This window comes from Mus caroli, unplaced genomic scaffold (assembly GCF_978045245.1).
Source record: "Mus caroli unplaced genomic scaffold, Mus_caroli_1 scaffold_6, whole genome shotgun sequence".
NCBI lineage: Eukaryota > Metazoa > Chordata > Mammalia > Rodentia > Muridae > Mus > Mus caroli.
In genome coordinates, this window is record NW_028227261.1 from 30,843,009 (window position 1) to 30,869,993 (window position 26,985).

The 26,985-nt window shown below is 49.3% G+C and overlaps 1 protein-coding gene across 3 annotated transcripts in view; it reads right to left on the bottom strand.

Moving 5' to 3' along the window:
* Positions 1–930: 930 nt before the first annotated feature.
* The window catches only part of Kiaa0319l (KIAA0319 like), a 101,614-nt gene continuing 75,559 nt past the window's right edge, over positions 931–26,985 (bottom strand). For all 3 annotated transcript variants that reach the window (XM_021159597.3, XM_021159598.3, XM_021159595.2), the window contains exons 7-21: positions 26,475–26,562; positions 25,139–25,231; positions 22,586–22,718; positions 19,086–19,314; positions 18,020–18,143; positions 17,358–17,490; positions 15,090–15,238; positions 14,058–14,209; positions 13,616–13,754; positions 12,204–12,363; positions 8,297–8,439; positions 7,992–8,114; positions 7,360–7,450; positions 6,263–6,354; positions 931–2,108 (exon numbers count right to left, since the gene is read on the bottom strand). In XM_021159597.3, the coding sequence (XP_021015256.1) occupies positions 1,921–2,108; positions 6,263–6,354; positions 7,360–7,450; positions 7,992–8,114; positions 8,297–8,439; positions 12,204–12,363; positions 13,616–13,754; positions 14,058–14,209; positions 15,090–15,238; positions 17,358–17,490; positions 18,020–18,143; positions 19,086–19,314; positions 22,586–22,718; positions 25,139–25,231; positions 26,475–26,562 (2,037 nt within the window). In that variant the 3' untranslated portion in view covers positions 931–1,920. The remainder of the gene's footprint in view (positions 2,109–6,262; positions 6,355–7,359; positions 7,451–7,991; positions 8,115–8,296; positions 8,440–12,203; positions 12,364–13,615; positions 13,755–14,057; positions 14,210–15,089; positions 15,239–17,357; positions 17,491–18,019; positions 18,144–19,085; positions 19,315–22,585; positions 22,719–25,138; positions 25,232–26,474; positions 26,563–26,985) is intronic.

The window sequence follows — 26,985 nt, forward strand, 5'->3', positions numbered from 1 at the left end:
AAAGAATTATTTTATGTATATGACTACACTGTAGCTGTCTCCAGATAACACCAATCAGAAGAGGGCATCAGATCCCTTTACAGATGGTTGTAAGCCACCATGTGTTTATGTGTTTACTGTGACTTGAACTCAGGACCTCTAGAAAAGCAGTCAGTGCTCTTAAACTCTAAACCATCTCTCCAGCCCATTTGTCCATTCATTTGTTTGTTTTAAAAGGGGTGTGTGTGTGTGTGTGTGTACCAAAAGATCCCCCTTGGAGTTAGAGTCATAGGAAGCTACTCAGTGGGTTGCTGGGAGCTGAACTCCTATCCTCTGCAAGAACAAGTGTCCCTAACGCTCAGCCAGCCTTTTTTTTCTAGGTCATATGTTTTGAAACAAGGTCTCTCTGTGTACCCTAGTTTGCCCTCAAACTCATGGCAGCCCTACCTCAGCCCTCTGAATGCTGGGGTTACGGGCATATACCATTATACCTGTTTCTTCTATTCCTGCTGGCTTCCTATGCTTTGGCTCTGCTAATAATTGTTTTAAGCTGCTACTGGCTAGGGTCACTGCCTATTGTGACACACAGATGTGCATTCCAGCCCCTTGTAGGACTGGGATATGACATTCATGTTGGTGTTCTTGAAATGCTGGGAACCCAAAAAGGAACAAACAATGTTACCCCAAGTTTTTAAAGATATTCTGAACCTTAGGATACTCTGTGCCCCTCAGAACAAATGCTGTAAGGTCCCAGGCAGACAGAAGTCATTTTTGTATAATAAAAGGTCAAAATCAAAGAGCATCGATGGCCAGCCTGGGACCTTACCATGGCAGACTGGGGCCCTATACCACCAGCCAGTACGCTGCAGGCTTGGGGATCTACACCAGTGGTGGGCCCTGCAACACAGGTCACACATAGAGCATGAACTAGCACAACCTCATAGCCAGGCACACAATTAAATAGCATGTTTAATTATCTCACAACAGATAGTGCAGTAGTAGAAATTAAGTCCTTTTTAAAAAGTCACTCTCCCGGAAACCCAATTCCTCAGCTGTCACACCACAGCTGAGGAACTGGTGATCAGGCTGGAGGGATTAATAGTCTTTCAAGGAGCTAAAAGTCTCCAAGTTAGAATTACCTTGAGAGCAGCCAAGAGACCTATGAGGAATGGGCACATACACTCAAACACTCACACGTGCAAAGGACACAGAAAAGACATGGATGGAGGGATGTGGAAGGTTCCACAGTGGGGCAGTCACACATATGCACTCACATGCCAGAGAGTTCCAGTCTATCTGTGGCTGTCTCTTCTGGGAGAATGCAGCTGTGCAGGTCATGCCCGCAGCTCCCATATCCCTGATAAACAAGCCAGCAGGAGCTGAGGGCAGTGACAGCTCTGCATCATCGCCAGCATCAGTGACAGCACGGATTTCTTTTGGCCCAGGGAAGGCAGGGCATACTGTCCCAGAGAAGCAAACAAATGAATATGCCCAGGGCTAGGCCCCTGCCACCAGGAGGCTGGTGGCTCTTGGTTCTGTACGAGGTGCAGGGGAGACGCAGTGAACCTCATCATGTGTGTTCTGGGCCCAGCTGCATTGCTCTAACAGCAGAGGAGAGGCTATGGGCCTGTTTGTGTCTGCTCTCAGGCAGGGAGGTGTATGCAGAAAGTGAGGCCCTGAGATGAGGACATTTGGGGGGCAGGAAGGGGGGCCTACCACATAGGTTTATAGAGAAAACCTCTTCATTCACAGCTTCATTCAAGGGCTCCTATAAAGTATCTGTGGATTCAAGTACCAGCAGTTCTGATGGGGGCTTTTGGGATGGAGTGGCCAGCACATGCTGGGAGAGCAGCTGCCCTCAGACCCAAAAGGTCAGGAATAAGCCTAGAGGTGCTCTGGCCCCTAGCACTGAGGCCCAGACTGTTGAGACAGACCAAGGGGCTACAAGATCTCCTCCCGTGCGCTCCTGGTCTTCAAAGGTGTTTGCCCATTTGGCACAGATCCATTCTGACCATACAGTAGTTTGCCCTTCTCCCGGTCTGGCCATGTGAAGATGGCATCGTCGCTGTCCAGCTCCGATTCAGAATGCATCAGGCTGCTGCTCAGCGTGGGGCCTTTCTGTTTGCTGCCTGCCAGAAAGACAACCCCAGTGTTAGGTAGCACCTTGCCAGGCCCGAGTCTCAGCCCATCCTCATCACTTCCTGGAGAGGAGACAGGAAAGGCCAGGGGTCCCTCTCTGCTGGAAGAGCAGGTGGAAGGAGGGCCTAGCCTGGCTAGAACAAGTCCACAGGAAGCCAAGCCTGAAGGTTAGCCCTGGACTCTCCTGCTATGCCCCATAGCTTTGGTTGGGGTCACCCAGCTGTGTTCTGTTCCCTTTCAAAGAATACTCATGTCCTGAGGCCTAGAGCTACATACGGAGACCTGTCTTGAAAAACAAACAAACACAAATTAAAAAGCAACAGTGGGCTGGGCGGCGGTGGCGGCACACACCTTTAATCCCAGCACTAGGGAGGCAGAGGTAGGCGGATTTCTGAGTTTGAGGCCAGCCTGGTCTACAAAGTGAGTTCCAGGACAGCCAGGGCTACACAGAGAAATCCTGTCTCGAAAAACCAAAAAGAAAAAAAGAAAAGAAAAGAAAAGCAACAGTGGGAGTGCCTGACTGAGTGGAACTCTCATTCAGAGACAATCCCAAACAGCCATTTTATCAGAACACACGATCCGTGTTCTGATGAGCACCGAGGGCTGAAGAGATTGCTCAGCAGTTAAAAGCAGCAGTTGCTACTCCTTTCAGAGGGCCTGAGTTTTCATTTCCAGCATTCACAGCATCTGTGACTCCCATAAGTACAATTCCCAAGGAGCCAACATCTCTGGACTCCATGGCCGTGTGCACAATTACACATAGATAAAAACGAATCTTTGTTTTTTGAGACAGGGTTTCTCTGTGTAGCCTGGCTGTCCTGGAACTTACTCTGTAGACCAAGCTGTCCTGGAACCCAGAGGTCTAACTGCCCCTGCCTCCCTAGTGCTGGGATTAAAGGTGTGTGCCACCATCTAGCAAAAATAAATCTTAAAAAATATATATATCCAGAAAGCTGTCTGAGACTAAAGGCCTTGGCATTCACCTTCCCAGCCTTTCCCTCACTGCAGAGACCCCGGGGATAAACTCTCTATTCTACAGAGAGATGGTTGATGTGGGGAGAGCTGATGAGGCGCTCATTCCAGCAGTGCTCTGGACGCTGGCACTGCCTGACTACAGGAACTAGCTCCCCACCTGTTAACAGTGCGATGTCAGAGGAGTTGTGCTTCTGTCAGGCAGTCTACAGCCTTGCCATTCCTCACTCTCCTAAACACCAACAGCATCTTATGAGGATTGATGGCCAGCCCGACAGCTGAGATACAAGACTGAGTATCCAGACCCTGCTACAGCCCTCATCCATGTGCTGTGTGGCTATGCAGTGGGCCATGGCTTAGTCAGTTCTGTGCATCGCAGGGGTACAGTTCATCCAAGCCTGGGCACCAGTGCAGCAGAGCTACAGAGCCTGGGCACTGGCAACATGGGACTGTCAAGTGTGTGGGAACAGTAGCCAGTGGGATGCCAGGGAAAGGCCCACTTTTCCTGTAGATGCTGGCCCTCTCCCCAAAGCCCTCCCCTGAAGACTTCAAGAGCTTTCTCTTCCTAGTGCCCACATGCAGCCTCCTCTCTTCCTCACATGACAAGGGCCTTTAAGGAGATCCCTCCCTGGATGCACAGCCCCATCTCATACCCTGCACCTGACTGCCACAGCTCCTCCATGTACTTCAACCACTACCAAAGGAGCGGACACTGTCAGTGAAAACTAGATGCACCTACTGGGGCTCAATCATTCTCTCCATCTGCACCTGGCAGAGATGCCATGAGTGTCCAGCACAGGATCAGACTGAGCAGTGTGACTGGTCAATAAACAGTACCTGCCTGTGTGCAGAGGAACTGTTGTAAGGAATGTGGGTGAGAGCAGCCTAGAACACATACCGTTTGCACACAAGGACAAGAAACTATTAATTTGGGCACTAATTGGAAGGCAGCACAGAGGACAGGGGCTGATCTTAGGTGTGCTCGATTATAAGGACTCCACATGCTGTGTTGACAATTTTCTGGCAGATTAGGTTTAAGCTACAGAGAAACTCTACTTTAGTGGATGGTAAAAAGTCAGTCATTTCATTTGGTTCAACCTTCTATAAAGGAAGAACAGAAGGAGAGCCGGCCTCTCGGCTGCTGTTAAACTCACCCTGGGTTCTGTCCCTGCCTAGTGTAGCCTTACCCTTCCCTCCTCTGCCTCAGAAGCAGCATCTCCACAGCTCCCCACCCCTCAGAGGCCTCCCCCACCCCCAGGCCCTGCCTCTGTATGCTGTCTGGTCGGGAGTCCTGGCCCCTGTCCAGCTTCTCAGGTTATCTTTGTAACTCACATTTTCAAGACTTTGAAATCTGTAGGGCATATGTCTCCTCACCATGACCCTACAGGGACCAGCAGTCCACCAGCTCTAGAGGCAGCTGCTAGCATCTCTGGAGTCATCATGAGTTGTGATTCTTTTATGATGATGCCACCCTGCAAGACCTTTCCTCCTTTTCAGCCCACCCTGAGCACCCAGTCCTCTCTTTAGGGCTGAGATCCATCATGCCGAGAGGATCGTAGAGTCTCATCTTTCAGTACTGACCGTTCTGCAGGGTTCAATTTAATTCTTCTCTCCCTGAACAGCCTTGGTAACAGCTGCCCTGATTCTGTCAGCAGCTAGATACTTATCAGCCTTGACCTTGTCTGCTCCTCTGCACAGTCACCATGTCCTTAGACCACTAGAGAACGCTTCTCCCTTCCTGCCTGCTTCATGTTGTCACCAGATCTACTGAACTTCCTGCCTGCTCTATGCTGTCACCAGGCCCACTGAACCTCCTGCCTGCTCTATGCTGTCACCAGGCTCACTGAACTTTTGTTTCCCAGCACCACAATGTAGGATCACCCAGACAGATGCTGGGCCCTAAACCCCTTAAAGTACCCACTGCTCTTAGAGGGAACCTCAGCAAAGACCTGCTTACCCATGCAGCCTGGCTCACTCCCTCTGATCACTGCCTGGCCATAATAGCTTCTGTCCCTGTCCCCAATGCCCTCCCAGCAGTGGGGCCGCACCACATTGCCTGTGTCTGCAATGCTGGAATTACCAGCTGCGTTCAGCCTGCACGGCTTGTTTCTCCTTTAATTTTTCAAACTCTCACGCCCCCCCTCCTTCCCTGCTCTGTGTGTGTGTGTGTGTGTGAGAGAGAGAGAGAGAGAGAGAAAGAGAGAGAGAGACAGAGAGAGAGACAGAGAGAGAGAGAGAGAGACAGAGAAAGAGAGAGACAGAGAGAGAGACAGAGACAGACAGACAGAGATGCTTTCGCTATGTAGTTCTGAAGCTTGAACTCTGGCTGTCAGGGTGGGGGCTTTAGTTCAGTGGTAGAGTGCTTGCCTAGCAAGCACAAGGCCCTGGGTTCGGTCCTCAGGTCCTTAGCTCCGGGGAGGTGGGGGCACAAAAAAGATCAAAACAAAACCAAGGTAACTGAACCGAGATTGTGAGACTCGGTGGCAAGTGCCTTTCTTTTCCTGCTGAGCATCTCAGGCCTTTATGTGCACTCTTTATCACTCTATACAGCTGTGAACATGACTCTGAGACTAAACAGGGATGAGGAAAAACGTTCTGGATATGAAGCAGCAGAACCTGATCTGAAAAGATTGGAGATGAACAAGAAGGATGCTCCCTGGAAGCAAACAGCCACAACAGCTCACAGAGGCCTGGCAACAAGGGCGGGAAAGCGTTAGGAAGGAAACATGGAGAGGGTAAAGTGCTGGGGCCACCCTCTGACCTGGCAGAAGCTGGGTGCACACAGGGTTGTTCCTGGGGAGGAGTGTAGCCTGGGCTCACCTCAGGCCCAGTGCTCACAGTGGAGCTGAGGAGGTGCAGAGCCTGGCTGCTTGTCCTCTTCTGAGGGCAAAGGGTCTCGGGCCTGTCTTCCCCACAGCCTCCCTAAATACAAAGCCGTAGGATGGCTTTAACCCTGCAGGCAGCAGGAAAGTGGCTGCCCTGAGACAGAGAGCGATGGGTGGGGGAAGGAAGGCCAGAGGAGAGAGTTCTGATCAGGTCTCTACAGGGAAGCTGCTGACATTGATCACAGGGCCACTGAAAAAGAAGCAACGGAGCAGGCAAAGGAGCATAGAGCTATAAGGAACATGGTGACAGGGCTCTGCGGCCTCAGTGCCAGCTCCCACCGTCCTACCTGCTCGGGACGTTGGTTTCAGCTCCAGGCTCTCCTGGTCTGTGGCATCCAGGATCTTGTATCTGCTTTTCCTCTTGGGTTTTCCTTTTTGCCTAAAAAAACCACAAACCCATCTCTGCTCAGGAAGGTTTGTGAGGCACGCGAGGGAGTGAGGCGAGGGAGTGAGGGCGTGAGGGCCTACCCCAGCACAGCCGCCTCTCCTCACCTCTCAGCCAGAGCAGGCAGGACCTCAGAGACAAACTGGGCTGGAGGGGGAGGGAGAGAGGCCGTGCAACCCAGGGCTGCTGGTGGCTTAGCTGTGGCTACTGGGGATTTTTTTTTTAATTCTACTTTTCTAACTGTTAAAGGAGGTCATACGTCAGGTTCCATCCAAGCCCTGCTTCAAACTGCTCTCAGACAGATGGTATGAATATACTGAGCCTGGGTTCCTCAAACTGCTCTCAGACAGATGGTATGAATATACTGAGCCTGGGTTCCTTATCCATGGATTGGGAAAAGGATGTTGGAGGTATAAAGGATAAAGCTTTCTGAGTATTGGGGCATACAAAGCCATACTTTTGGATCAGTAACTATCACCTCTTGTATGAGCCAGGCAAATGTTTTACCCCTGAACTATGATGCCCTTCTTTTGAAATCATGTTTAATAGTGAAAAGCACGCAATAAATATAACATAGAAGAAAGTATACAGCTAGTTAGGCTGTTGCAAATAAAAACAAAGAAACAAACTAGAACAACCCCTTATGAACTCAGCTGTAAGTGTGTGAAACCCTCTTGTGTCCAGGTATGAGGATGGGCCATAGCATTTCAGAGGATGTGCACCCAACCACACCCCACCAGGGTCCCCACCTTGCAAATCTCTACAGTGACATCCCTTAAATGAGGGCTTGTGCCCTCTGGCATTGGTAATGAGAATTTTCTGCCACAGGCCTTGGGGTGGTCAACCCCACCACAGTGACTGGGAGCCCAGTGCAATCCTATAAGAAAGACACCAGACACCTCATGGAAAAATCCTGTGACATGAAGCCAGATGGACTTCAAAGAATTCATCTTCCCCCTGCCCCCATCCCCACCCCACGTCACTACCCCATCTTCTTGCCTCTTGCAGCAGCAGATTGTAGTCCATGACAGGATCCCCAAGGCAACAACAATGACAAAGGAAGCAATGATGACGTAGAGCACGCTCCATTCTGCAAAGGAAAGGTGGGGATGCATGAGAGGCTGCCCCGCCCTAGGGAGGAAGCCTGTAAGCTTCTAGAACGCCAGTCTCCCAGAGGGACTCTGAGCACTTTGCAGTATGCAAGGATACATCTTTTTTTTTCCCCTCAAGACATGGCCTCTCTATGTAGCACTGCTTTCCTGGAACTTGCTCTGTAGACCAGGCCAGCCTTGAACTCAGAAATCTGCCTGCTTCTGCCTTTCAGGTGCTGGGATTAAAGATGTGCACCTTTAAGATGGGGAATGTGGGTTCCCATGAGGCCCAGCATGCAGGCACTGCATAGAGACAGAGGTCTGTCTGGCAGCACACAGTCCCCAGGCTAGGGTGTGCAGCTGCTCTGAACGCTGCAGAACTCTCTGCTAATGCTCAGTAAGTGTGGAGGAAGGACGAGTCCTCTATGAACAGAAAGCACAGCGTCGTTCTTCTGCCGCTAGGCTGCCTCCAGCTCCTGCCCCCGCAGCACAGCCACACTGCAGCCAGGCTGGCACAACACCACTCACTCCCTCACTCACCACAGTTGCTGTCTCCATCCCTCAGCTGCACCTTGATGAAATTCTCCATCCAAAACGGGTCACAGACACAGCGCTTGGTGAATGAGTCACAGTGGCCATGGTCAGAACAGTTCAGCTGACATGCTGAAGGTGGCAGAAAAGTCGTAAAAGTTAGCGAGCAGGGGGACAGCCAGCTTCAAGGGCTCATGAAAATGAGGTCCCACATGTTGGCTTCATGTGACAGGCGGGTACAAGACCCTGGTCAAACAGCTCCAACGAGTCTCCTTTGCTGTCTGAACCAGTGATGCTCACAGCCCACAACTTACTGACTGTGCTGATTTCCAGGGCTCTGAAGATGAGGAAGTCAGCCTTCTGCTTCCGCAGCTCGCTCTTGAGCATGGCTGCCACCTCATGGCCTTTGAAGAGCTGGTGGGGAGGGTCGTTCTGAACAAAAAACAACATCTTGGTGCTGCAGAGACAGACAACAGCGTCAGTGTGCTTACACGGTCCACACAGAGACAGACAGCACTGTCAGTGTGCTTAAGCGCTCCATGGTAGCAGCCCTAGCCACATCTTCAACTCACCTTGTGTCTGTGACAGACATAGTACTCAGCCTTTGGTGACATGCACTGCCACAGCAGGCCAGTGAGAAAGGGGTTCTGTCCTACCTTCATGTTACAGAGGACAACACAGAGAGGGCCCCAAGGAGCAGAGCCAGATTCCCCATATGTTACACAGGACCCTAAAGCTTACTCTTTTTTAAAAGATACTCTGATTGCAGGAGGCTGCTGTCCAAACAGTCAGCAGGAGCAGGGAGAATAGGGTCTGGCTGTGCCCCCATCCCTGCTATCAGCCTTTGCGAGCTAAAACAGCCGGGCACCTGGGTTTGTAACTGGGTCACATGCAAAGCATGTCATTGCTTTGTGAATGTCAATGTTGGAAAGATTATCTGTAAACCAAACACTGAATTCCGTGACAGCAAAAGGGCAGCCCCTACACAGTGGGGCTGCTGGTTTGAAATGAACTCACTCCAAGCCCAGAATCCATTTGCTTTCTACCTGTTGCTTGAACTTGTGACTGTTCCCTCTGCCTTAATTTCAATCTCTCTGAGGGCCTGCCCCTTAGTACCATAAAGCAAACCTTCCCAGTCATTGGGCCACATGGATTCTAGGTACACCCAAGATACTGACTCATCAGTATGCAGGGCAGCTGAGGGTCCGAAGTATCCCAGGGGCCCTAACCAGCTGCTTCCAGGACAAGCTATGCCAAAGTACAGCAGCACCTTCCACGCATGACGTAAAGTTGAGCTGTCTTGTCCTTGACTTAGAGCTAACAATGGGTCCTGCAAACTCCAGACCCCAGCCTTTACAATAAAAGATGGGAGTTCATTAATTACCATTTCCTCCTGTGACCCACGGGTAAAGATTTTATTTCTGCCTTTACCAGTAGCCCTCCCATCTTTACCCCCTCTCCCACAATACTAATCTCTACTAAGTCATATCAGCAAAAATGTGCCAAGATCATAGACCCCAAATCTTCCAGAGATGCCACAAGCCATCAAGTTTCAAAATAAACTTCTGGTAATACCCACCGATCAGACAGCCAGGGAGGTGATATACACCTTTAATCCTAGCCCTTGAGGGTGAGGCGGGTGGACCTCTCTGAGGTCGAGTCTACATAGCACATTATAGGTCAGTGGGGGCTACATAGTGAGACCCTGTCTCAAAATGAAATAAAAGCAGACAAACAAACCGTCACTGGTCAAGTACTATGTATTATAAATTCACACAGACATCTTATTAAAATTTTTACTACACTTATTTGTATGTGACTGTGTGTGGAGCTCAAGAGGCAACTCATGGGAGCTGATTCTCTCTCTCCACCATGTGAATCCCAGGAATTGAAGCCAGGTCATCAGGCTTAGCGTCAATCTCCTTTATCTACTGAGCCACCTCTTGGGCCCACATTGTCATATTTAACTCCCAACAGCAACGCTATAAACTAAGTACTAGAGCTTCCACAGGTGATAGGCAGGCACCACACTTCCCTGGTGGTCACCTACCAGTGGGGTAGGTGAGGACGACCCTGCTTCTCTCTGCAGTGCACGTGTCCCTCAAAAGAGGAGCTCCCCACCCATGCCAGGTGTCCCTCCCTGCACTGATGGCCCGGGTGCTCCTACCTAGTCAGCTCCCAACACCGTGATCAGCCTACCAGCTGCTTCCCAGGGTGCTCCCTAGCCATGGACACAGCGTTCTTTTTGTTGGTGGTGGTGGTGAGGATTTGGTTTGGTTGTTTTGTTTTGTTTTGTTTAGTTTTTCAAGAAAAGAGTCCTAAGTCTGGCAAGGTGGTTACGAACTCACATGGCGCTTACGGAGAAGTTAGACTCCCAGCACCCATGAGGGAGGTGGCTCACTACTGACTGTAACTCGGGCTCAAGGGGATCTAATACCTCAGCCCCTGCAGGCAGCTGCACTCACAGACACGTGCATATGTATGAGAAGTTAAAACAGTGTCCTAGTGACACAGCAGACTCACAGAAAGCTTGCACACTGAGAGGTCCAGCCCCACCCTACCTGAGTCACAGTCTCTTCGGATGAGGCCTGGGCCACAGTTGGCTCCTTAAACCCCCAGGTGACTGTCACGTGAGGCTGGGGTAACTGCTTGCCCAGGATGCCCCAGCTTCAGCTCTGATTCCAAAGCTGCTCAAAGTTAGTGTCCCTCCCTGGAGCTGCTCCCATCTGCCAGCCCTCACCTCCTACAGAGACAGGAGGATCTCTGTGAGTTTGAGGCCAGTATAGTCTACAGAGTGAATTCCGGTATAGCCAGGGCTATACAGAGAAACCCTGTCTCAAAAAGTAAAACAAAAACCAAACAACAAACTAAAAGGATACGTCTATATCCAGCCTCCACCTTCTTCCCGCATCAGTGCTTGCTCTGAGCCACCTCTCCAGCCCCAGCTTCCAATTCTGTGCTCTCAGATGGTAGCACTGTCTTTTTGGCAGTCTATGCGGCACACTCCTTGGGCTGGTTTTGTGTTTTCACCGCACTGCTGGCAGCCCCTCCAACTCCTGAATTCCATGGCCACTTCTTCCCTCCTCCAATAACCCTGTCTCTCAGAAGGGCTGGAGAGATAGCTCAGCAGTTAAGAGCACTGACTGCTCTTCCAGCAGTCCTGAGTTCAAATCCCACACCACATGGTGGCTCACAACCATCTGTAATGGGATCTGATGCCCTCTTCTGGTGTGTCCGAAGACAGCTACAGTGTCTTCACTGTATAATATATATTATATAAATATAATATATATGTATTATTATATATAATAAATAAATCTTTAAAAAAAAGAAGGCCTGGAGACAGGAGGTTCAAGGGTTCAATGCCACCCTGGGCTACATGAGGAAAAAGTCACCCTGAATTCAATAGTCAAGTGAGTTCCTTGTCATCTCTAATCTTAGTTCACAGGCTAAATCACTGTCCAGCCCCAGTCACCTCATCTCACAGGTGCTGACCCAGGCACAGCACTGCTGCCTCCTCGGGCACAGCACTGCCCCCCAAGGCTCCTTCTCATTCCTTCTCACCAAGAGCTAAATGAGGGCTCTCATCTTGTTGCTGCTGGACACACCCAGAAGCTCCCAACTGCTCCCCTGAAACCCCACCCCTCTTAGCCTCCACACCACTCACCATCCTGAGAGCAAATCTCAGCAGGGATGTCCTTGCTTTTCAAACAAACTCACTTGAACTCCTTTGTATGCAAGTCTCCCAGTCTCCCAGGCTGCACCTCTGAGCACATCCTGGGTGCACTTAGGAAGGCTGCACAGCCCCACCTTGGGCCCACCACCCACACGCTCCCTTCTCAACCCCTTAGTTCTCATAGGCTGGGCAAGGCATCCTTTACTTCTGGGCACACCTCCTCCTCCAGCCCTCCTGGGAGAACTAACTGCCCTAGCTGTTTCCTTATGGCCACACAGTGGCCCCTGCTCTGCAGTGAGATCATAAACATACTTCTCTCCATCCCAGAGTAGAGCTTACACATGGGATCTCTTCTGCCCCTCTTCCCGAGCCTATCTGAGCATCTATTACAGGACCATGGCCTGACTGGCAGGATGCACACCTGAGCAACTCCTGGTTGGAGCTTCTGGTTGGAGCGCCTCCTCAGCCTGGCCCACTGCTGCTCCCCTGGGAAGCTTGAGAACCCCAAGGCCTTCCTATGCTCCCCACATTCATTATCCAGCTACCTCTGCTCCGTGTATGGCTGAATCTTTTGCACAATGATGTCGGAATCCAGCACCCCCAGGAGGACCCCAATCTGGCGGATGAGCATCCCCTTCAGCCTCTCGGTCAGCTGACTGACGTTCACATCCAAGATGATTTCCACCAGGTTGCTTTTCCTGGGATCTGGAAAACAGGAGGATCAGTCATGGCTTCAGAAGTGGGCGATAAAACAGACCTGCCTGTCGCTGTGTTTGCTTTGGCACAGAAGGGGAAATGGTGGCAGTAGTTAGATGTCCCTCAAGTGGGAAGAAAGTGTACTCCTAGCAGAGCCACGGGAGCTGGCTCAAGGCTTCCCATTACCCTGAGAACTGTCACACAAAGTGCAAGGATGAGGCACAGGCCAGGGAGCCTCAGGGGAGGTAAGACACGGTGGTCTTTGTGTCACCAGCCCTATCTGACACTGACAGGCACAGCTAAACTCTCCAGCTATGTGTCGGTGTGTCCTCTGAGCCGGCCTGACTTTCAGGGACATGCTGTACTTTGCTTATAAATATGAGAGACACCCCTCTGTGCACGCCTTCTCCCCACCCCTGCCCCAGCCATCCTAACAGGGAAAGTCCAGGAAGTCAAGGAATGGCCTGAGCACCATATTGTTTTGTTTTGTTTTATTTTTAATTTTACTTTATTGGTGTTTTGGCTGTGCAAATATATGTCTGTGTGAAGGTACTGGAGCCACAGACAGTTAGTTGTGAGCTGCCACGTGGGTGCTGGGAATTGAACTCAGGACCTCTGAAAGAGCAGTCAGTGCTCTTAACCGCTGAGCCATCTCTCCAGCCCCAGCGCCATATTGTTAGCCTCTAGCACCTGGCTATGGCTACGCTTGCTGGCCACATCTGAAGCAACCATAAGTTGCTCAGAAAACCTTGAGTGGAAGAGAAGTCAGGGTGCACTATCTGTAGCCTGATTTTGAACACAGATGAGACCCAGTGTGTCTCAGCCACTGCCCTTCCTAGAGGCAAGGCAAGGGCTGACTGTCTTCCCAAGGCCCTTCCCAAGACAGAGGCCATGCCTGAGACTGACCTAGGGCCCATCAGTCCTGCCCACCCACCCTTCCCTCCCACAGAAACAAGCTTCTCTTTAAGGAGGACATTGATTGCTGAAACCCTGAGAAGTGTGCCGACATCGCCTCACCTTCCCTGGATTGTCAGATAAACCCTGAGGGTCAGCTTACAAAAATAAACTGTTTTCTGCATCTCCATGCTGATGAGACATCATGACTCACGCTACTGCTGTGCTCAACTTCCCATGGAACCCTGGTCGGTCATGCACAAAGGAGAAGGTGCTGGGCCCAGGCTCTGCCTGCCTAACACACTGCTGTATGGCTCGGAGCAAGCCTGCCCTCTCTGGGGATGGAGGCCTCGCAGGCGGAGCTCACCAGGCTTCACTTCCACTGTCGTCCGGTCTGTGTCGCTCTCGCCCTTTGCATCTGTCACTTTCAGGTGAAACGTGTAGGTCCCCTCCACCAGGTTGGAGAGGAAGAGGACAGGGTGGTGGTCAGAGTGATTCAGCACCTCCTGGGGGCGGGACGACAAGGCTGTGCTCTGGGACAGAATGACACCCCTTTCTTGGAGTTAGCTATTGCTTGAGCCACACAGCTCTGCTGGTGGACAGTCACCGCACTGCCTGCCACAGCTCCTAGGGTCAGAAGAGCCAAGCCCCTGAGCACAGCAGTTGTAGAATGACCCACGGGAAGGCCTCCCTGACTCCAGAGCACAATCTCAGTCTGATATCAGGGGCTGCATGGTTAAAAAAGATCCTGGAGGGTAGGAGCCCCCTCTTCCCCTCCCCCCTGCCCCATCGCATCCTGACACACTCACCCCTGCGGCTGGGCTCGTCTCATCTCGAGTCCACAGGTAGCTGACTATCCCCTTGTCATCTGAGGACCTCGAGCCGTCCAGCTCGGCCGTGTTCGTGGGCAAGGTCACCACCACGTTCCCAGCGATCTTGGCTACTGGCGGTTTGTTTATTTCTAACCAAGGAGACATCAACGACATAATGTGACATTCTGGGAAAGCAAGGCTTCGAGTGCAGAGCTGCTGAGGAGCTCAGCACAGAGAGCACCTTGAATAGGGAGCTGTTAGTGCTTATCCAAGAGCGCAGAGCAAAAAGCCACACAGAGGGTACAGCATGCTTCCCTCCTGTGACTCTACAGCAGGTCTCCACTTTAAAGGAATTTAGTGACTAGAAATGAAGACCAGAGGCTCAGGCTTTGCTAGTTAACAGCATAGCCTCTCCTTTCAAGCGTTACTCGTGGCGTGTCTTCTCTAAGAAAAAGAAGAGTGTGACCCCTCTAAGCTCCGGCCCCACAGACTCTATGGCATGAAAGGTCGGCTTGCCAGGGTGTTCCTCAGCTTAGTCAGCACAGTTCTGTTTGGATGTCACCCGCTGACGAGGTGGCTTTTCTACTACCAGCCCATGGCCTCTCCCAAGTCCTCCCCAGTCCCTGTGAAGCCAAGAGGACAAGGCAGATAGATGTTGACCAGAGGCTGCAGTGCAGCCGCCATCCCAGCTCCTGCCAGCAGGTGACACTGTAGCTATCAGAGTCACAGAAGCCCAAGGACTTAGCATAGAGGCAAAAGCAAAATGCAAAGCAAATAACCTGTCAGTACTTTCCATTTCATGTAAGAAGGAAGAGCAGGAAGGAAGCGTGGGGCTGGGGCCAAGTGGGGAGGGAAGGGGGCTTTAGAATCAGCAGCCACTCTCAAAGCTTGCTGAGAAAGTTCACAGCGCCCTTCCCGGTGACTGCTTTTCCTATTTGCCTCTAATCAATCCTGTACCACATAAGACACGGCGGATTCCTGGGCTGTCAGACCCACTAGGCTGCTGCACATGCCCACAGCAAGACGCACCTTCTTTGACAATGACATTAACGGAGCTCTGGCTCTGTAGGTTCCTCTCATCTTTGACAGTCAAGGTGAATACATAAGTCCCGACTTGCAGCCCGGTCACAGTGGCGACACTGCTGTTGGCATTCTCCAGCTGCACCCCGTCAGGTCCCCTAGACAAGAGAGTAATCAGAGGGCGGAGTCGTACCTGTCTGCTGCTCCCCTGGCAGCAGGAAGAGCAATTATTGCCTCAACTGAGACAGGAACAATTGTTTCCCAAACCCTGACAGGAAACGTTTAAAAATATTCCGTTTGGAAAGTATCGCTTGGTCCTAAAACACAGGCTACTTCTGGTCAGAAAATTCCACTCCTCAGCTGTCAAGCACATCTAGGCTTGTCTTTTATACGAGCTTCTAGAGCATTCCAGCCTTATTATTCTAGCTTATATAAGCAGTAAGTGCTCTGAGCAGCTCTGGGATCAATAGGGGGCTCTAAGGATGAGGCTTCTGAAAAGCATTTCTGGCCCCGTGGTTGGTTTGCTCTTGCTAGCAAAGCAGCGCACTGCACTTCTTACCCATAGCCCTGAACCGCCCCCCAGCCCACCCTGAAGAGAAGTCAGGGAAGGATGCAGGCCAAGGGGGCCAAGGACCTCTCAAGATGAAGCCATCTTCTCTCCATATCGCAGTCTCCTCTAGCCCTTGGACAGCACCACAAAACACCAGGACACTAACTACATCCTGCCTCCTTCCCGCTGAGTCTCAGCACAGCAGCCTGCAGCAGACTTCTGGCCAGCACACAGGCAAGGGCTGCACACATCCAGAGCCCTGTACACCCACGCATCCTTCCATCTAAGGACACCCAGAGAAAGCTTCCAGCTCCTAGCTCTGCTTTTGAAACTTATTACCTCTGACCCCAGCGGCCTCTCCTGAATCAGTCTCATCTAGGAAGCTCCACTAAGCACTACTTACACTGCAGCCACTGCGGAGCCTCTGCTTGGGGGCTCATCAGGTCTGCTTACAATAAACAGCTACAGGAAAAACACATCAGCTAAAGGAGACCCAGCTCTCCAGGGCAGCTGAGGAAAAGGATGTCTACTGCCTAACGCGGACTTCCTAAGTAGAAACTAAAACCCTTCCCCACCCACCTCCAATGCTGTAATAAGATCTCTCTCTCTCTCTCTCTCTCTCTCTCTCTCTCTCTCTCTCTCTCGTGTGTGTGTGTGTGTGTGTGTGTGTGCGTGTGTGTGTGTTTGTGTATACATATATGTTAGGGATAAACCCCAGCCTGTCTTTGTGGCTGCTGTTTTGGAAGTGGAGAACGTTTTCAACTTCCCTAAAATCCCTTCAGATCATGCAGAACCCTATATACAAATTAAATTCCATTCTCTATGGTTCATAAAAGCTGAAAGAAATTGTACAATCAGGAATAGCTCGAATAGGTAATTACAACTTAAAAAGAATAATTTTGGCTGCCGTCTTTGATCTTTGGCTAACTTAACTGAAAACCAAAGTCTCTGAAGAGCAGTAACACAGGCATGCTTTGCTTTGCTTTGCTTTGCTTTGCTGAAGGTTCAGTTCCTCTCAGGAGCTGCCTGCCCACTCCTCAGTTAGCCTTACCAGTCAATTTTGAACAATGGTATCTTTCTGTTCCACCACCTTCCAACCTGCCTCTCAAGTGTAACGCGACTATGCATTTAGCAGATGGGTGGTACCTGCAAAAGCCCAAGCTCACACAGCCTGGGGCTAACTGATGATATACATTCTCTTTTAAAAAAAAAAAAAATCAGAAAATCTTTCTTAAGAGTTGAACCTTAGGGGCTAGAGAAATGGCTCAGCGGTTAAGAGCATCGAGCCCTCTTCCAGAGGTCCTGAGTTCAGTTCCCAGAAACCGCATCTGTAATGGGATCTGACGCCCTCTTCTGGTTGGTCTGAAGACAGCTACAGTGTACTCACATACATAAAATAAATAAATCTTTTAAAAAAAAAAAGAGTCAGCCGGGCGTGGTGGCGCACGCCTTTAATCCTAGCACTCCTGAGGCAGAGGCAGGCAGATTTCTGAGTTCGAGGCCAGCCTGGTCTACACAGCCTGGTCTACAGTTCCAGGACAGCCAGGGCTACACAGAGAAACCCAGTCTCGAAGGAAAAAAAAAAAAAGAGTTGAACCTTAGGATTGTAAACCTTTCTTTCTCACCCTCCAGGAGAGACTAGTAAGAATGAGTCAACTCTCAAAAACAAATAGACCTTGCTGTTCCATGGCTGGAAACTGTGCCCAGATGGGCCTATCAACACTCACCGGCTCTGCTCCCAAAGGTAAGAGACGACTCTCTGGTCATCTGTGCTCTTGCTGCCGTCCAGGGTTGTGCTGTCCACGGGCAGGGTCAGCTCTTTGTCTGGGCCTGCATCTGCCTGAGGAGGCTTGTTGTTCTCTAGGACAAAGATGCAGCCATCAAAAGCAGCACTCCAAGTGGAGAGGAGAGGATCCATTGGGGCATCTGCTCTGGTAGCCATGGGAACTCTGCCTCTTAGCCCAGAGCATTGCAAGATATGTGGGAGAGATGGATGCCATCAGGGGACTCACAGTGAAAAATGAGATTGAATCATGTCAAACAATTTTGAAGTTTTTACAGCTCACTACCTCTGAAATCTAATGCAGTGGGCTAAGAAGAGGTAGACACAGCTTTCTAGGCATTGAGGGCTTTGCAACAACCCTTTAAAACCAAGTAGCATTTGGTATGGTGGTGACTCCATCTCCCAGGCCCTCCCTATCACACAGTAACTAGCAAGGCAAGGGCACACACACTGAAGCTCAGAAGTCTTGTAAGGCAAAGGGTGAGAGCTGGGTGGGGTGACTCTCAGGCTCTGAGGGGCAACTGCCTGCCTTCCACTTCTCCAGCCTGCAGCCCACAACTCCAGCCTGTGGCCCCAGGGCTGGCAGGATCCTGGGAAGGAGCTTACCAGGCTGCACAATCACAGTCACTTGGGCGGTGGCCTGTTGTCCTGCGGTGTCAGTCACTGTGAGCTGGTAGGTATAGTCTCCTTCTTGCATTGCGGACAGCTGCAGGGCTGGCGTTCTAACTCCCTACATGCAGAAATGCAGGCATGGGAAATGACTCCCAGGATCACAGCAATGCACACAGTGCTCACTCGGGAAGAAATGCTTCAGCCAGGTCTTTAAAACTAACTTGGTACTGGGGGTGTGTCCCTGGTCAGCACAATGAATGACCATTGACAGAACAGCGTGAGACATTGTACTATTAAGAATTTCTATAGATTTGGTGGCAGCAGAGAAACCTATCAAAACACATGAACTAAAGCCAGGTCAAACATGCTTTGTGTCATGCCTCTAGGCACCTGAAGGTACAGAGCCTTCCTGCCTGTCAGAGGAGCATTATAAATAACTGGAGGAAAGCCTGCAACGCAGGAGCTTTCTAACAGCAAAACCTGGTGGCTTAGGGCTGAGTTCTGCTTGCAGGCATTTTGCTTGGCCTGTCGTGCTGAATGGTGGGAAATTCCACCCCAAAATCTCGTTTCTGTCTGCTTTTAGCAAGACTGTCAAATAACACTGAGATCATCTCTCCATGTGATAGCAGTCAGCAGGACCCAGGAAGCAACAGGTCCCTACTCACCACAGCCGCCCAGGTTACTCTACTTGTTTAAGTGCCCTGTCTATTTCACAGACTTCTGGGGAGGACATCTTGTAGCTAGATGATCTACTCCAGTGAGCTTAGGAAGGTTTGCACGCTGGTGGTATCTGTGTAGTGTGACTCTCTGGGTTGGGTCACCCATAAGAGACAAATTTCTCACCTAGCCTCCTAATACTAAAAGTTTCAGGTAATCTGATAATCAGAAGTCTAAAACTTTCACTAACCAGCAAATTTCTGAATTTTGGGGGGGACTTTAAAAATCTAAATGCACAAGCCTGACTTTGAGAAAAAAAAAATGGGGCAGAGAAACGCTCAGCAGCTGATGGAGTCAGAGCCTCCCTGTCCCCTGAGAGAGGAGGTATGGTGCGCCCTCCTACCTGCATCTCCACCACCTTCCCTTTGCTGCTCGGACTGAGCGACCACTCATAGCTGGTGATGCCGTGGTCATCAGTGCTCTGGTTTCCAAAGAGGGTGATGGAGTTCTGAGGCAGGGTGATCACTTGGTTGGGGCCTGCATTGGCCACGGGAGGGTAGTCCACAGCTTTGTTCACAGTCAGGCTTGCAGTGGTGGAGTTGGTAGCCCCGTCAGAGTCGACAACTGTTAAGCTGTTGGGAGAGAAGAGTTAGTAGGGAGGAGGACTGAACATCAGGACCGAGCAACACCAAGGCGGCAGGAGTTCCCCTCCTACCCATCCTGCTGCAGAAGCATATTAATGTTAGAACTGAAGTTGACTGAGGTTTTCCTGTTTACCAGGCAAAGTTCCAGATGCTTTCTATCTAACTGAACACCCACAAAAGCTCTGGAAAGTCTAACCTTAGTGTTCTCCACACCTATACGAAGAGATCACAGCTTGACAGCAGTGGCTTCAGGATTTGTAACCCAGGCCCTATATGCTAGCAGCAGTTTGTGCTGCTGCCTGTGTCTATCCACGTGCTGAGGCATGTTCAAACATTGCAGAGTATATCATGGATACCAAAGCCCAGAAACCCTGGCTGGCCTCGAACTCACAGAGATCTGTCTGCCTCTGTTTCTGTCTCTGGGGTGCCAGGATTACAGGCATACACCTTGCCCTGCTCAGAAGCCCATTCTTAGGGAGGAATAATCCCTGGCCTCCATTCCTACAGAGCTCACAGACAGCACACCACGCTGCCTGCAGCAGGCTCTCCATCCTTGTTCTGTTTCAGCCATGCTGAAGCACAAAAATGGGCATGGACATGCTGGGCACAGAGCTCTGGGACAGACCACGAAGACGCATTCCAGAAAGGTGGGAGCTTGAGGTGGCAAGGAATGCTCCTACGCAGCATGCCCACAGTATGTGCAGGGAGAAGCCGGGTTTACAAGAGCAGACTTCCACCGAGACGATGCCTTCCGGCTGAACAGCCTAAAGCTTCTTGCGCCACCTCAGAATGTGAGCATAAGGGAACAGGGAAGTTGGGATCCTTCCATTTTGCTGACAGAAAGGCTTTGAAAAGACATGCAGTTTGTTTAAATATCACTAGCAGCCTCAGACATAGCCAGACACCTGTGGGGCTTCCTTCCAGTCTTACCTGTGGTCTGTAGGGCATTCTGGGTATTGTAGCCTTTACAAAAAGGCATAGATGCTTGGACTCTTAAACTGGCTTAAGTATTGGACAAAAGGATCATGGGACTTAGCCTCTTCCCCCAGGCCCTGACTTCTCACAGGTCTGTGATTGTTGACGCACTACAGTCACATGGGCCATTGCTGTTGTTATGAGTATTCTGGGAGGGTCCTTGGAAGACCCTCAGAGACCTTAGAGGACAGCACCTGGCTGCAGGGCTAGGGCACACTAATGCCACGCAAAAGCAAGAGTGAGAAGATCAAACAGAATCAAAAGTCCACTCTCATCATATCATAGATTTTTAAAAAGTGTCACTTCCTACCCCCATCTATCCCACACTGTAGGCTACCTTGTGGTGAAAAGTTCAGACTCTGAAGGCAGGCCACTGTGTGACCTTGGGCAAGCTACTTAACCTTTTGCCAAAATTACCAAATCTGTAAAATGGGAATAACTAGAATTCCTGTTTAAAGGATTAAATGAGATAAGAAATCAGAAAAACACTTTGCACACAGTACATGTTCCAAAAATAGTGGTCATTCCTGTCACCTTTGGCTTTGTTTGTTTGGTTTGGTATTGGGGTTTTATTTTGTTTTGTTTTGAGCAGGACTTGCTATTTAGCTCAGTATGAGGTCCCTGCTTCAGTCTCCCAAGTGCTGTGGTTACAGGTCTGTGCCACTATGTCCAATTTTGTCATTATTTTTAAAAAGTATCAACTTAGCGCAGGGTAAATTCTATGTTAAGAGGGAAAGTTCTAAGAACCTTAGGGTAAGCATCAACTCAAAGTTCCCACTGAAGCCAGAGAGGGCTCCAGGCTGCACCGGAAACCACCCTCCCATCTTGTACTTTAAGAGCCAATGAGAATGCCACCAAGGAAGGGCACATGTACGGAAGGGCTGTGCTATGATGTCAACTCCGTGTGACCAACAACATCTAGAATTCAGTAACCTTAGACCCATGGAGGACTCTCTCTCTCTCTCTCACACACACACACACACACACAATCTTCAAATAGTAAAAACTATTCTTTGAATGCCCTTCTTAATCTGTTGGAGTGCTGTCTACTTTATAGACCTCAGTTTCCATGAGGCACTCTGTAATCTCTCCAGAGGAGGGCATGCCTCACCTTCCTGTATATTCAGGGTCTCAGCAGCATCTGCCACTGTGGGACTCATGTCTGTGTGTGTATGTGTGTGTGTGTATGTGTGTGTATGTATGTGTGAGTGTATGTGTGTAAGTGCATGTGAGTATGTGTATATAAGTTTGTATGTGTGAGAGTGTGTTAGTGTGTGTGTGTGTGTGTGTGTGTGTGTGAGCATGTGTAAGTGAGTGTGAGTTTGTATGTGTGCGTGCGCGCGTGCGCATGTGTGTGTGTTCCGGGGTGAAGTGGGACGATCCATGACTGTAGGATTAGAAATCTTTTGACCTCTACTGTGTGACTCAGAGGTTACTAAATACAAACAACTTTATCTAACCCTATCATCTGCATAAGGAGCATGATATATACTCTTATATATAAGTATACTGCAACATAAATATGCAAATATAAGGAATGCCCTAGAGTAAGCCTAAAGCCTCATTCTTTTTAAAAAATTTTATTTATTATGTAAGTACACTGTAGCTGTCTTCAGACACTCCAGAAGAGGGCATCAGATCTCATTACAGATGGTTGTGAGCCACCATCTGGTTGCTGGGATTTGAACGCAGGACGTTCGGAAGAGCAGTCAGTTTTCTTAACTACTGAGCTATCTCAGTAGTTTTCTTTGAATCAAATCTTTCAAAAAGTTCCAATAAAGAAAGATTCCACAAATCACCTTCAGACTGCTAGCAAAACGTAAATCCCGCCAGGCGTGGTGGCGCACGCCTTTAATCCCAGCACTCTGGAGGCAGAGGCAGGCAGATCTTTAAATTCAAGGCCAGCCTGGTCTACAGAGTGAGTTCCAGTACAGTCAGGACTACACAGAGAAACCCTGTCTCGAAAAACCAAAAAAGAAAAGAAAAGAGAGCTGCAGACATCTTGCACGGGGAAAGCATTTCCCTGGGGAAAGAACACTTGTGGATGTCGGTGGTGGTGTCGAGAGAAGATGGGCCCTTCCCCAGCACAGAACCCCTGGGAGGTGTTTGGGTCCTCCAAACACGGCTTTTCAAAGGAGAATGCAGAGGTTCTGCAGAGCTGATGTCCTAAGAAGCATCCCTATTGTGACCACTCACACACCACTGAATTCTCCACCAACCCCAGTGCAAACTGATACTTTCAGTCACTCCTACAGGGTCAACGTGAAGCTGAATCCTACTTTACCTGAAGGTGTAGTTCCCCGGGACGAGCTTACTTAGTTTTAGTATGGCTGTGTCTTCAGAGATCTTCTCTTCTCTCAGAGGCCCCTTAAGCTCTTCCCAGTGGTATTGGACAATTTTATCGTCGTCCGTGCTCTCTGGACCACAAAGAAAATTGGTTATAACACAGAATGCCGGGTCTCAGCACTTACCCTAAACACATAAACCAACTAACCTCCCACCCAGAGAGCTCAAGCTAGAAAAACATAAAGTCAGACGCTCTCTCCAAAGCAGTTTTTCTCCAGGAATACTGGGTCAGCTGGCCTCTTATGAATGTTCCTATATCAAGTTCTAAGGACTCTAACTTAGGAAATCTCAAGTTAAAATGATAATGTATAAAACAGAAATACTTTAGCAGGGCATGGTGGCACTCGCCTTTAATCCCAGCACTCGGGAGGCAGAGGCAGGTGGATTTCTGAGTTTGAGGCCAGCCTGGTCTACAAAGTGAGTTCCAGGACAGCCAGGGCTATACGGAGAAACCCTGTCTCGAAAAACCAAAAAAAAAAAAAAGAAAGAAAGAAAGAAATACTTTTAAAACATACTGAGACCTCACTTAAAAAGAAATGCAAATTAAAATAACTATTTGAGATACTACTTTTTAACCTAGCATACTAGTTGACAAAAGGGTTCAGGCCATCAGGGATGGCTCAGTAGACTTGCCACAAATCTGACCACCTGAGTCAATCCCCAGACCCCATGGGGTAGGCAAGAACTAACCACAAGTCACCCTTTGACCTCCAATGCGTGCACCACCCTCCCGTAGCATATACAATAAGAAAATGCAATATGCAATAAATTCTTATTAACAATATGATAAAAATATAGAGAAAGGGCCTCACATTCACTGAATTGATAACAGTTCACTGCTCTGTGCAAAGTACTTTGGTGACAAGTTCTCTGCTCCTGCAATAATCGGCTTAGAAATTGATCTTACAGGTACACTTTCATGTATGTTGATGTCTTGTTGACAGGATTATGTGTGCTAGTACTGCTCATCATAAAAAAGAAAGCAGTTTAAATGGCTGCCAGCAGACACTGCAGACAAGCACACAGTCATCCCACGGCATTGCATACTCAGCAGAAGCCATCTTTGAAGAAGGATAAGCACTCCATGCTCTGATTAGAGAATCCTCCATCTATAGATGTCATCATAAAATGACAGTGCATGTGACATGTGGCTGCATGAATAAGGGGAAAGATACTGCATGTGTGGTTTCCAAAAATGCCAAAGAACTTTCAGCAAAGACACAGGCAGCAATTCCACTGGCTTTCTGGAGACTGGGAGACACTCCCTTCATGGTGCCTCTACATAGTAGTCAACTTGGACCTACTCCAAACTAAAAAGCAACAAGTATTATTGGAAACCTTCCCCCTGCCTCTGACACCTGCTTCTTTCTGGTCCCTTTCTCTTAGCAGAACAGTTGACATAAAACACTTAACCTTTCGAGTATCCTGTGCCAGGGCAGGGGCTACCACAGTCAAAAAACCCATGTCAGTACCAAGACAGGCAACGTGGTGGGGACTGAGCAGTCAGAGGGCAGGACTGAACCTACCTGAGCATTTTGGGTTAGGGCTATTTCTTTTTTTTTTTTTTTTTTTTAAGATTTATTTATTTATTATATGTAAGTACACTGTAGTTGTCTTCAGACATTCCATAGAAGAGGGAGTCAGATCTTGTTACGGGTGGTTGTGAGCCACCATGTGGTTGCTGGGATTTGAACTCCGGACCTTCGGAAGAGCAGTCGGGTGCTCTTACCCACTGAGCCATCTCACCAGCCCTAGGGCTATTTCTTATTCTGTTTCCCAGTGCAGGGGACTAAGCCAGACCTTGTGTGTGCTAGCCAAACAATGCACCACTGAGCCACACCCACAGCTCCAGAAACCTCAGTCCAGGGTCACAATTAATAAAGGGAAGAAGCTGGAGAAACGATGGTTCCAGAGCACATGTTGTTCAGTGTTCAGAAGCCACGTCTGTAACTCTAGCTCGATCTAGGGAATGGAATGGCTCTGGGTCCTTGAGCCCCTGCACTCTCACATGTGCATGCGTGCACGCACACACACACACACACACACACACACACACACACACTACAAAGTTAAAATAATGAAAACAAATCTTCAATCATTAAAACAAAACCAAAAAGAATATAGTCCCAGGCAGGGTACACACTGAGCCTCTTCAAGAGGCTGACAACAGCCTTTGGGCAGTGATGTCTTTGAACACTCCTAGGATGTAGCCAAGAATTTGATTTCTACAACCAAGAAAGGAAACATCCAAGCAAATATGAAAACCAGCCACTTTCAACTAAAGTAATTCTAAACGTACACCCAATCCTGTTTTCTTGGAGTAGAAACGTTACTTCAAACAAGACTTTAACTGTGGCCTGACTGGGGCATGTTTAATCAGTTGCCCTGCATGCTGACCTTCGCATAACACAGAAACACTGATCAAAGTAGATCATGGATGCCGCTGACCCGGAGCTGGCAGAGACCAACTCCACAGCACTTAGGTACTCACGGCTGCCATCAATGATGGTAGAAGTGGTTGGCAGCGAGATCTCCTGGAACTGAGGTGACACCACAGCAACGGGAGGCCGGTTCTTACGGGGCTCTTCAAGAAAATGACCCAAAAAGAAATTGGGAGAGAAAATTTAAAATTGTAGGAGGGGTAGGCTATATCTGTGTTGATTACAAATTAGTAGTTTCACATAGGGTTTCTCTGTGTAGCCCTGGCTGTCCCAGAACTTGCTCTGGAGACCAGGCTGCCCTGGTAATGTGACACCTGGTCAGGCCTGCTCCAAACCTGACTGTTCCCAAGACCATGCTGGCACGGAGCCTGCTAGCTATGTAGTCTGGACTGACCTTCAGCTCACAACTTCCTGCAGGCTGGACTAAAATAAGAGCATCATTCCATGGCCCTGTGCATTTTCCATGCTCACGTGTACCAAGCCTGTACAAAGTTCTGTTCTACTTTCGGGTTAGCTCATCTAGAGGTGGACAGGAAATGTGCACTAAATCTTTAGCAAGCAAAGTGTCCTTCGCACAAGCCCGCTAGAGATGCAGTGACCTCTCAACTGTCCAAGGTGACCGTGTGAGTACCACACACCCTCTAGTCCACCAAAAGATGCAAAGCTACGCGCTTCTTGTTGATACTCGACCAGATGGTCTCCATGCTGAGCCTAAGTACACACATACACTTTATGTTCCTCCTGCCTGCCACGCTGAGTGTGGCACAGGCCTCGCCCGTGCTATCAGCACCTCTCCACTGAGCTCCAGGCCTAGTCTGCAGCTCACACATTCAATGTCTGGTGAAGCTCAAGGAATAAAAATCTGTAGTGCCAACACAAGAAGACAGTGACACCGATCCGTGCCAGGACAGGCACTCGTCTCCAGCTTCTTTGAAATGTCTGTCCAGTGCTTTTCTGTTGCCCTGTGCTCTACCAAAAGGCTGGTTTTAAAAGAACCATGGTGTTGATTCAGGATTGCCTTTCCAGTGTGGGAGAGAACTGGACATATTGAAATGAGGAACTGACTTCTGGAAGTCACTTAGCCAGCACTCCTGTGTGACTCTCCAGAGTTTCCAGTTTCCATAGGTTTTTTAAATTACAACATCATCTCCCAGTCCTGCCCACTTGGAGTTTCTGGTAGACAGATCACTGCTCTGGCCTTAGGGTACAGACCAGTGACTACTGTTCCTAGGCCCAGCACGGTACACTTTGCTACAATTGCTATGCTGGACTAGGAATTGCCCAGTAAATAGAATACAACACCCCCATCCCCAAAGAATAAGAATCTAAAAGCCTGAGGTCAAAGCTCTGTGTCAGGAGTCCTGTAGAAGGAGCCATAGGAGTTACCTGGTTTCACTGTCACATTCACGTAGCCTTCCCCATGGGCATTCTGGCCATCCACAGTCACCTTGAATTCGTACAGGCCTGGAGTCAGCTGACAAGGGAAGACAAGGTCCTTTAGATAATGGCAAGGGGCCACAGCTGTGCTTGGACAGCAGAGGACCCGAGCCTTCCCTGCTGAACCCTGCATTCTTTCCTTATCCAGTTTTCAAAGTGGAAACAAGTACAGTAGTGAAAGGATTAAAGATGGGTTAAATTAATGAGAAACACGGCTCTTTTATATAATTCTTATTACTGGTTGCATCTAGAACAGAAGGGTTTCAATTTCCCTATACTCCCATTTTCTTCTCAGAGGAACCACTAAAGATCCAACCATTCCACTTCATAGTTATCAAATTTAAAAATCATGTCTTCAAAGAAAAACATCCATTAAAATAAAAACAGTAAATGGGAGGGGGGCATGCTGGAGAGATGGCTAAGAAGTTAAAAGCACTGACTGCTCTTCTCAGCTTCTGAC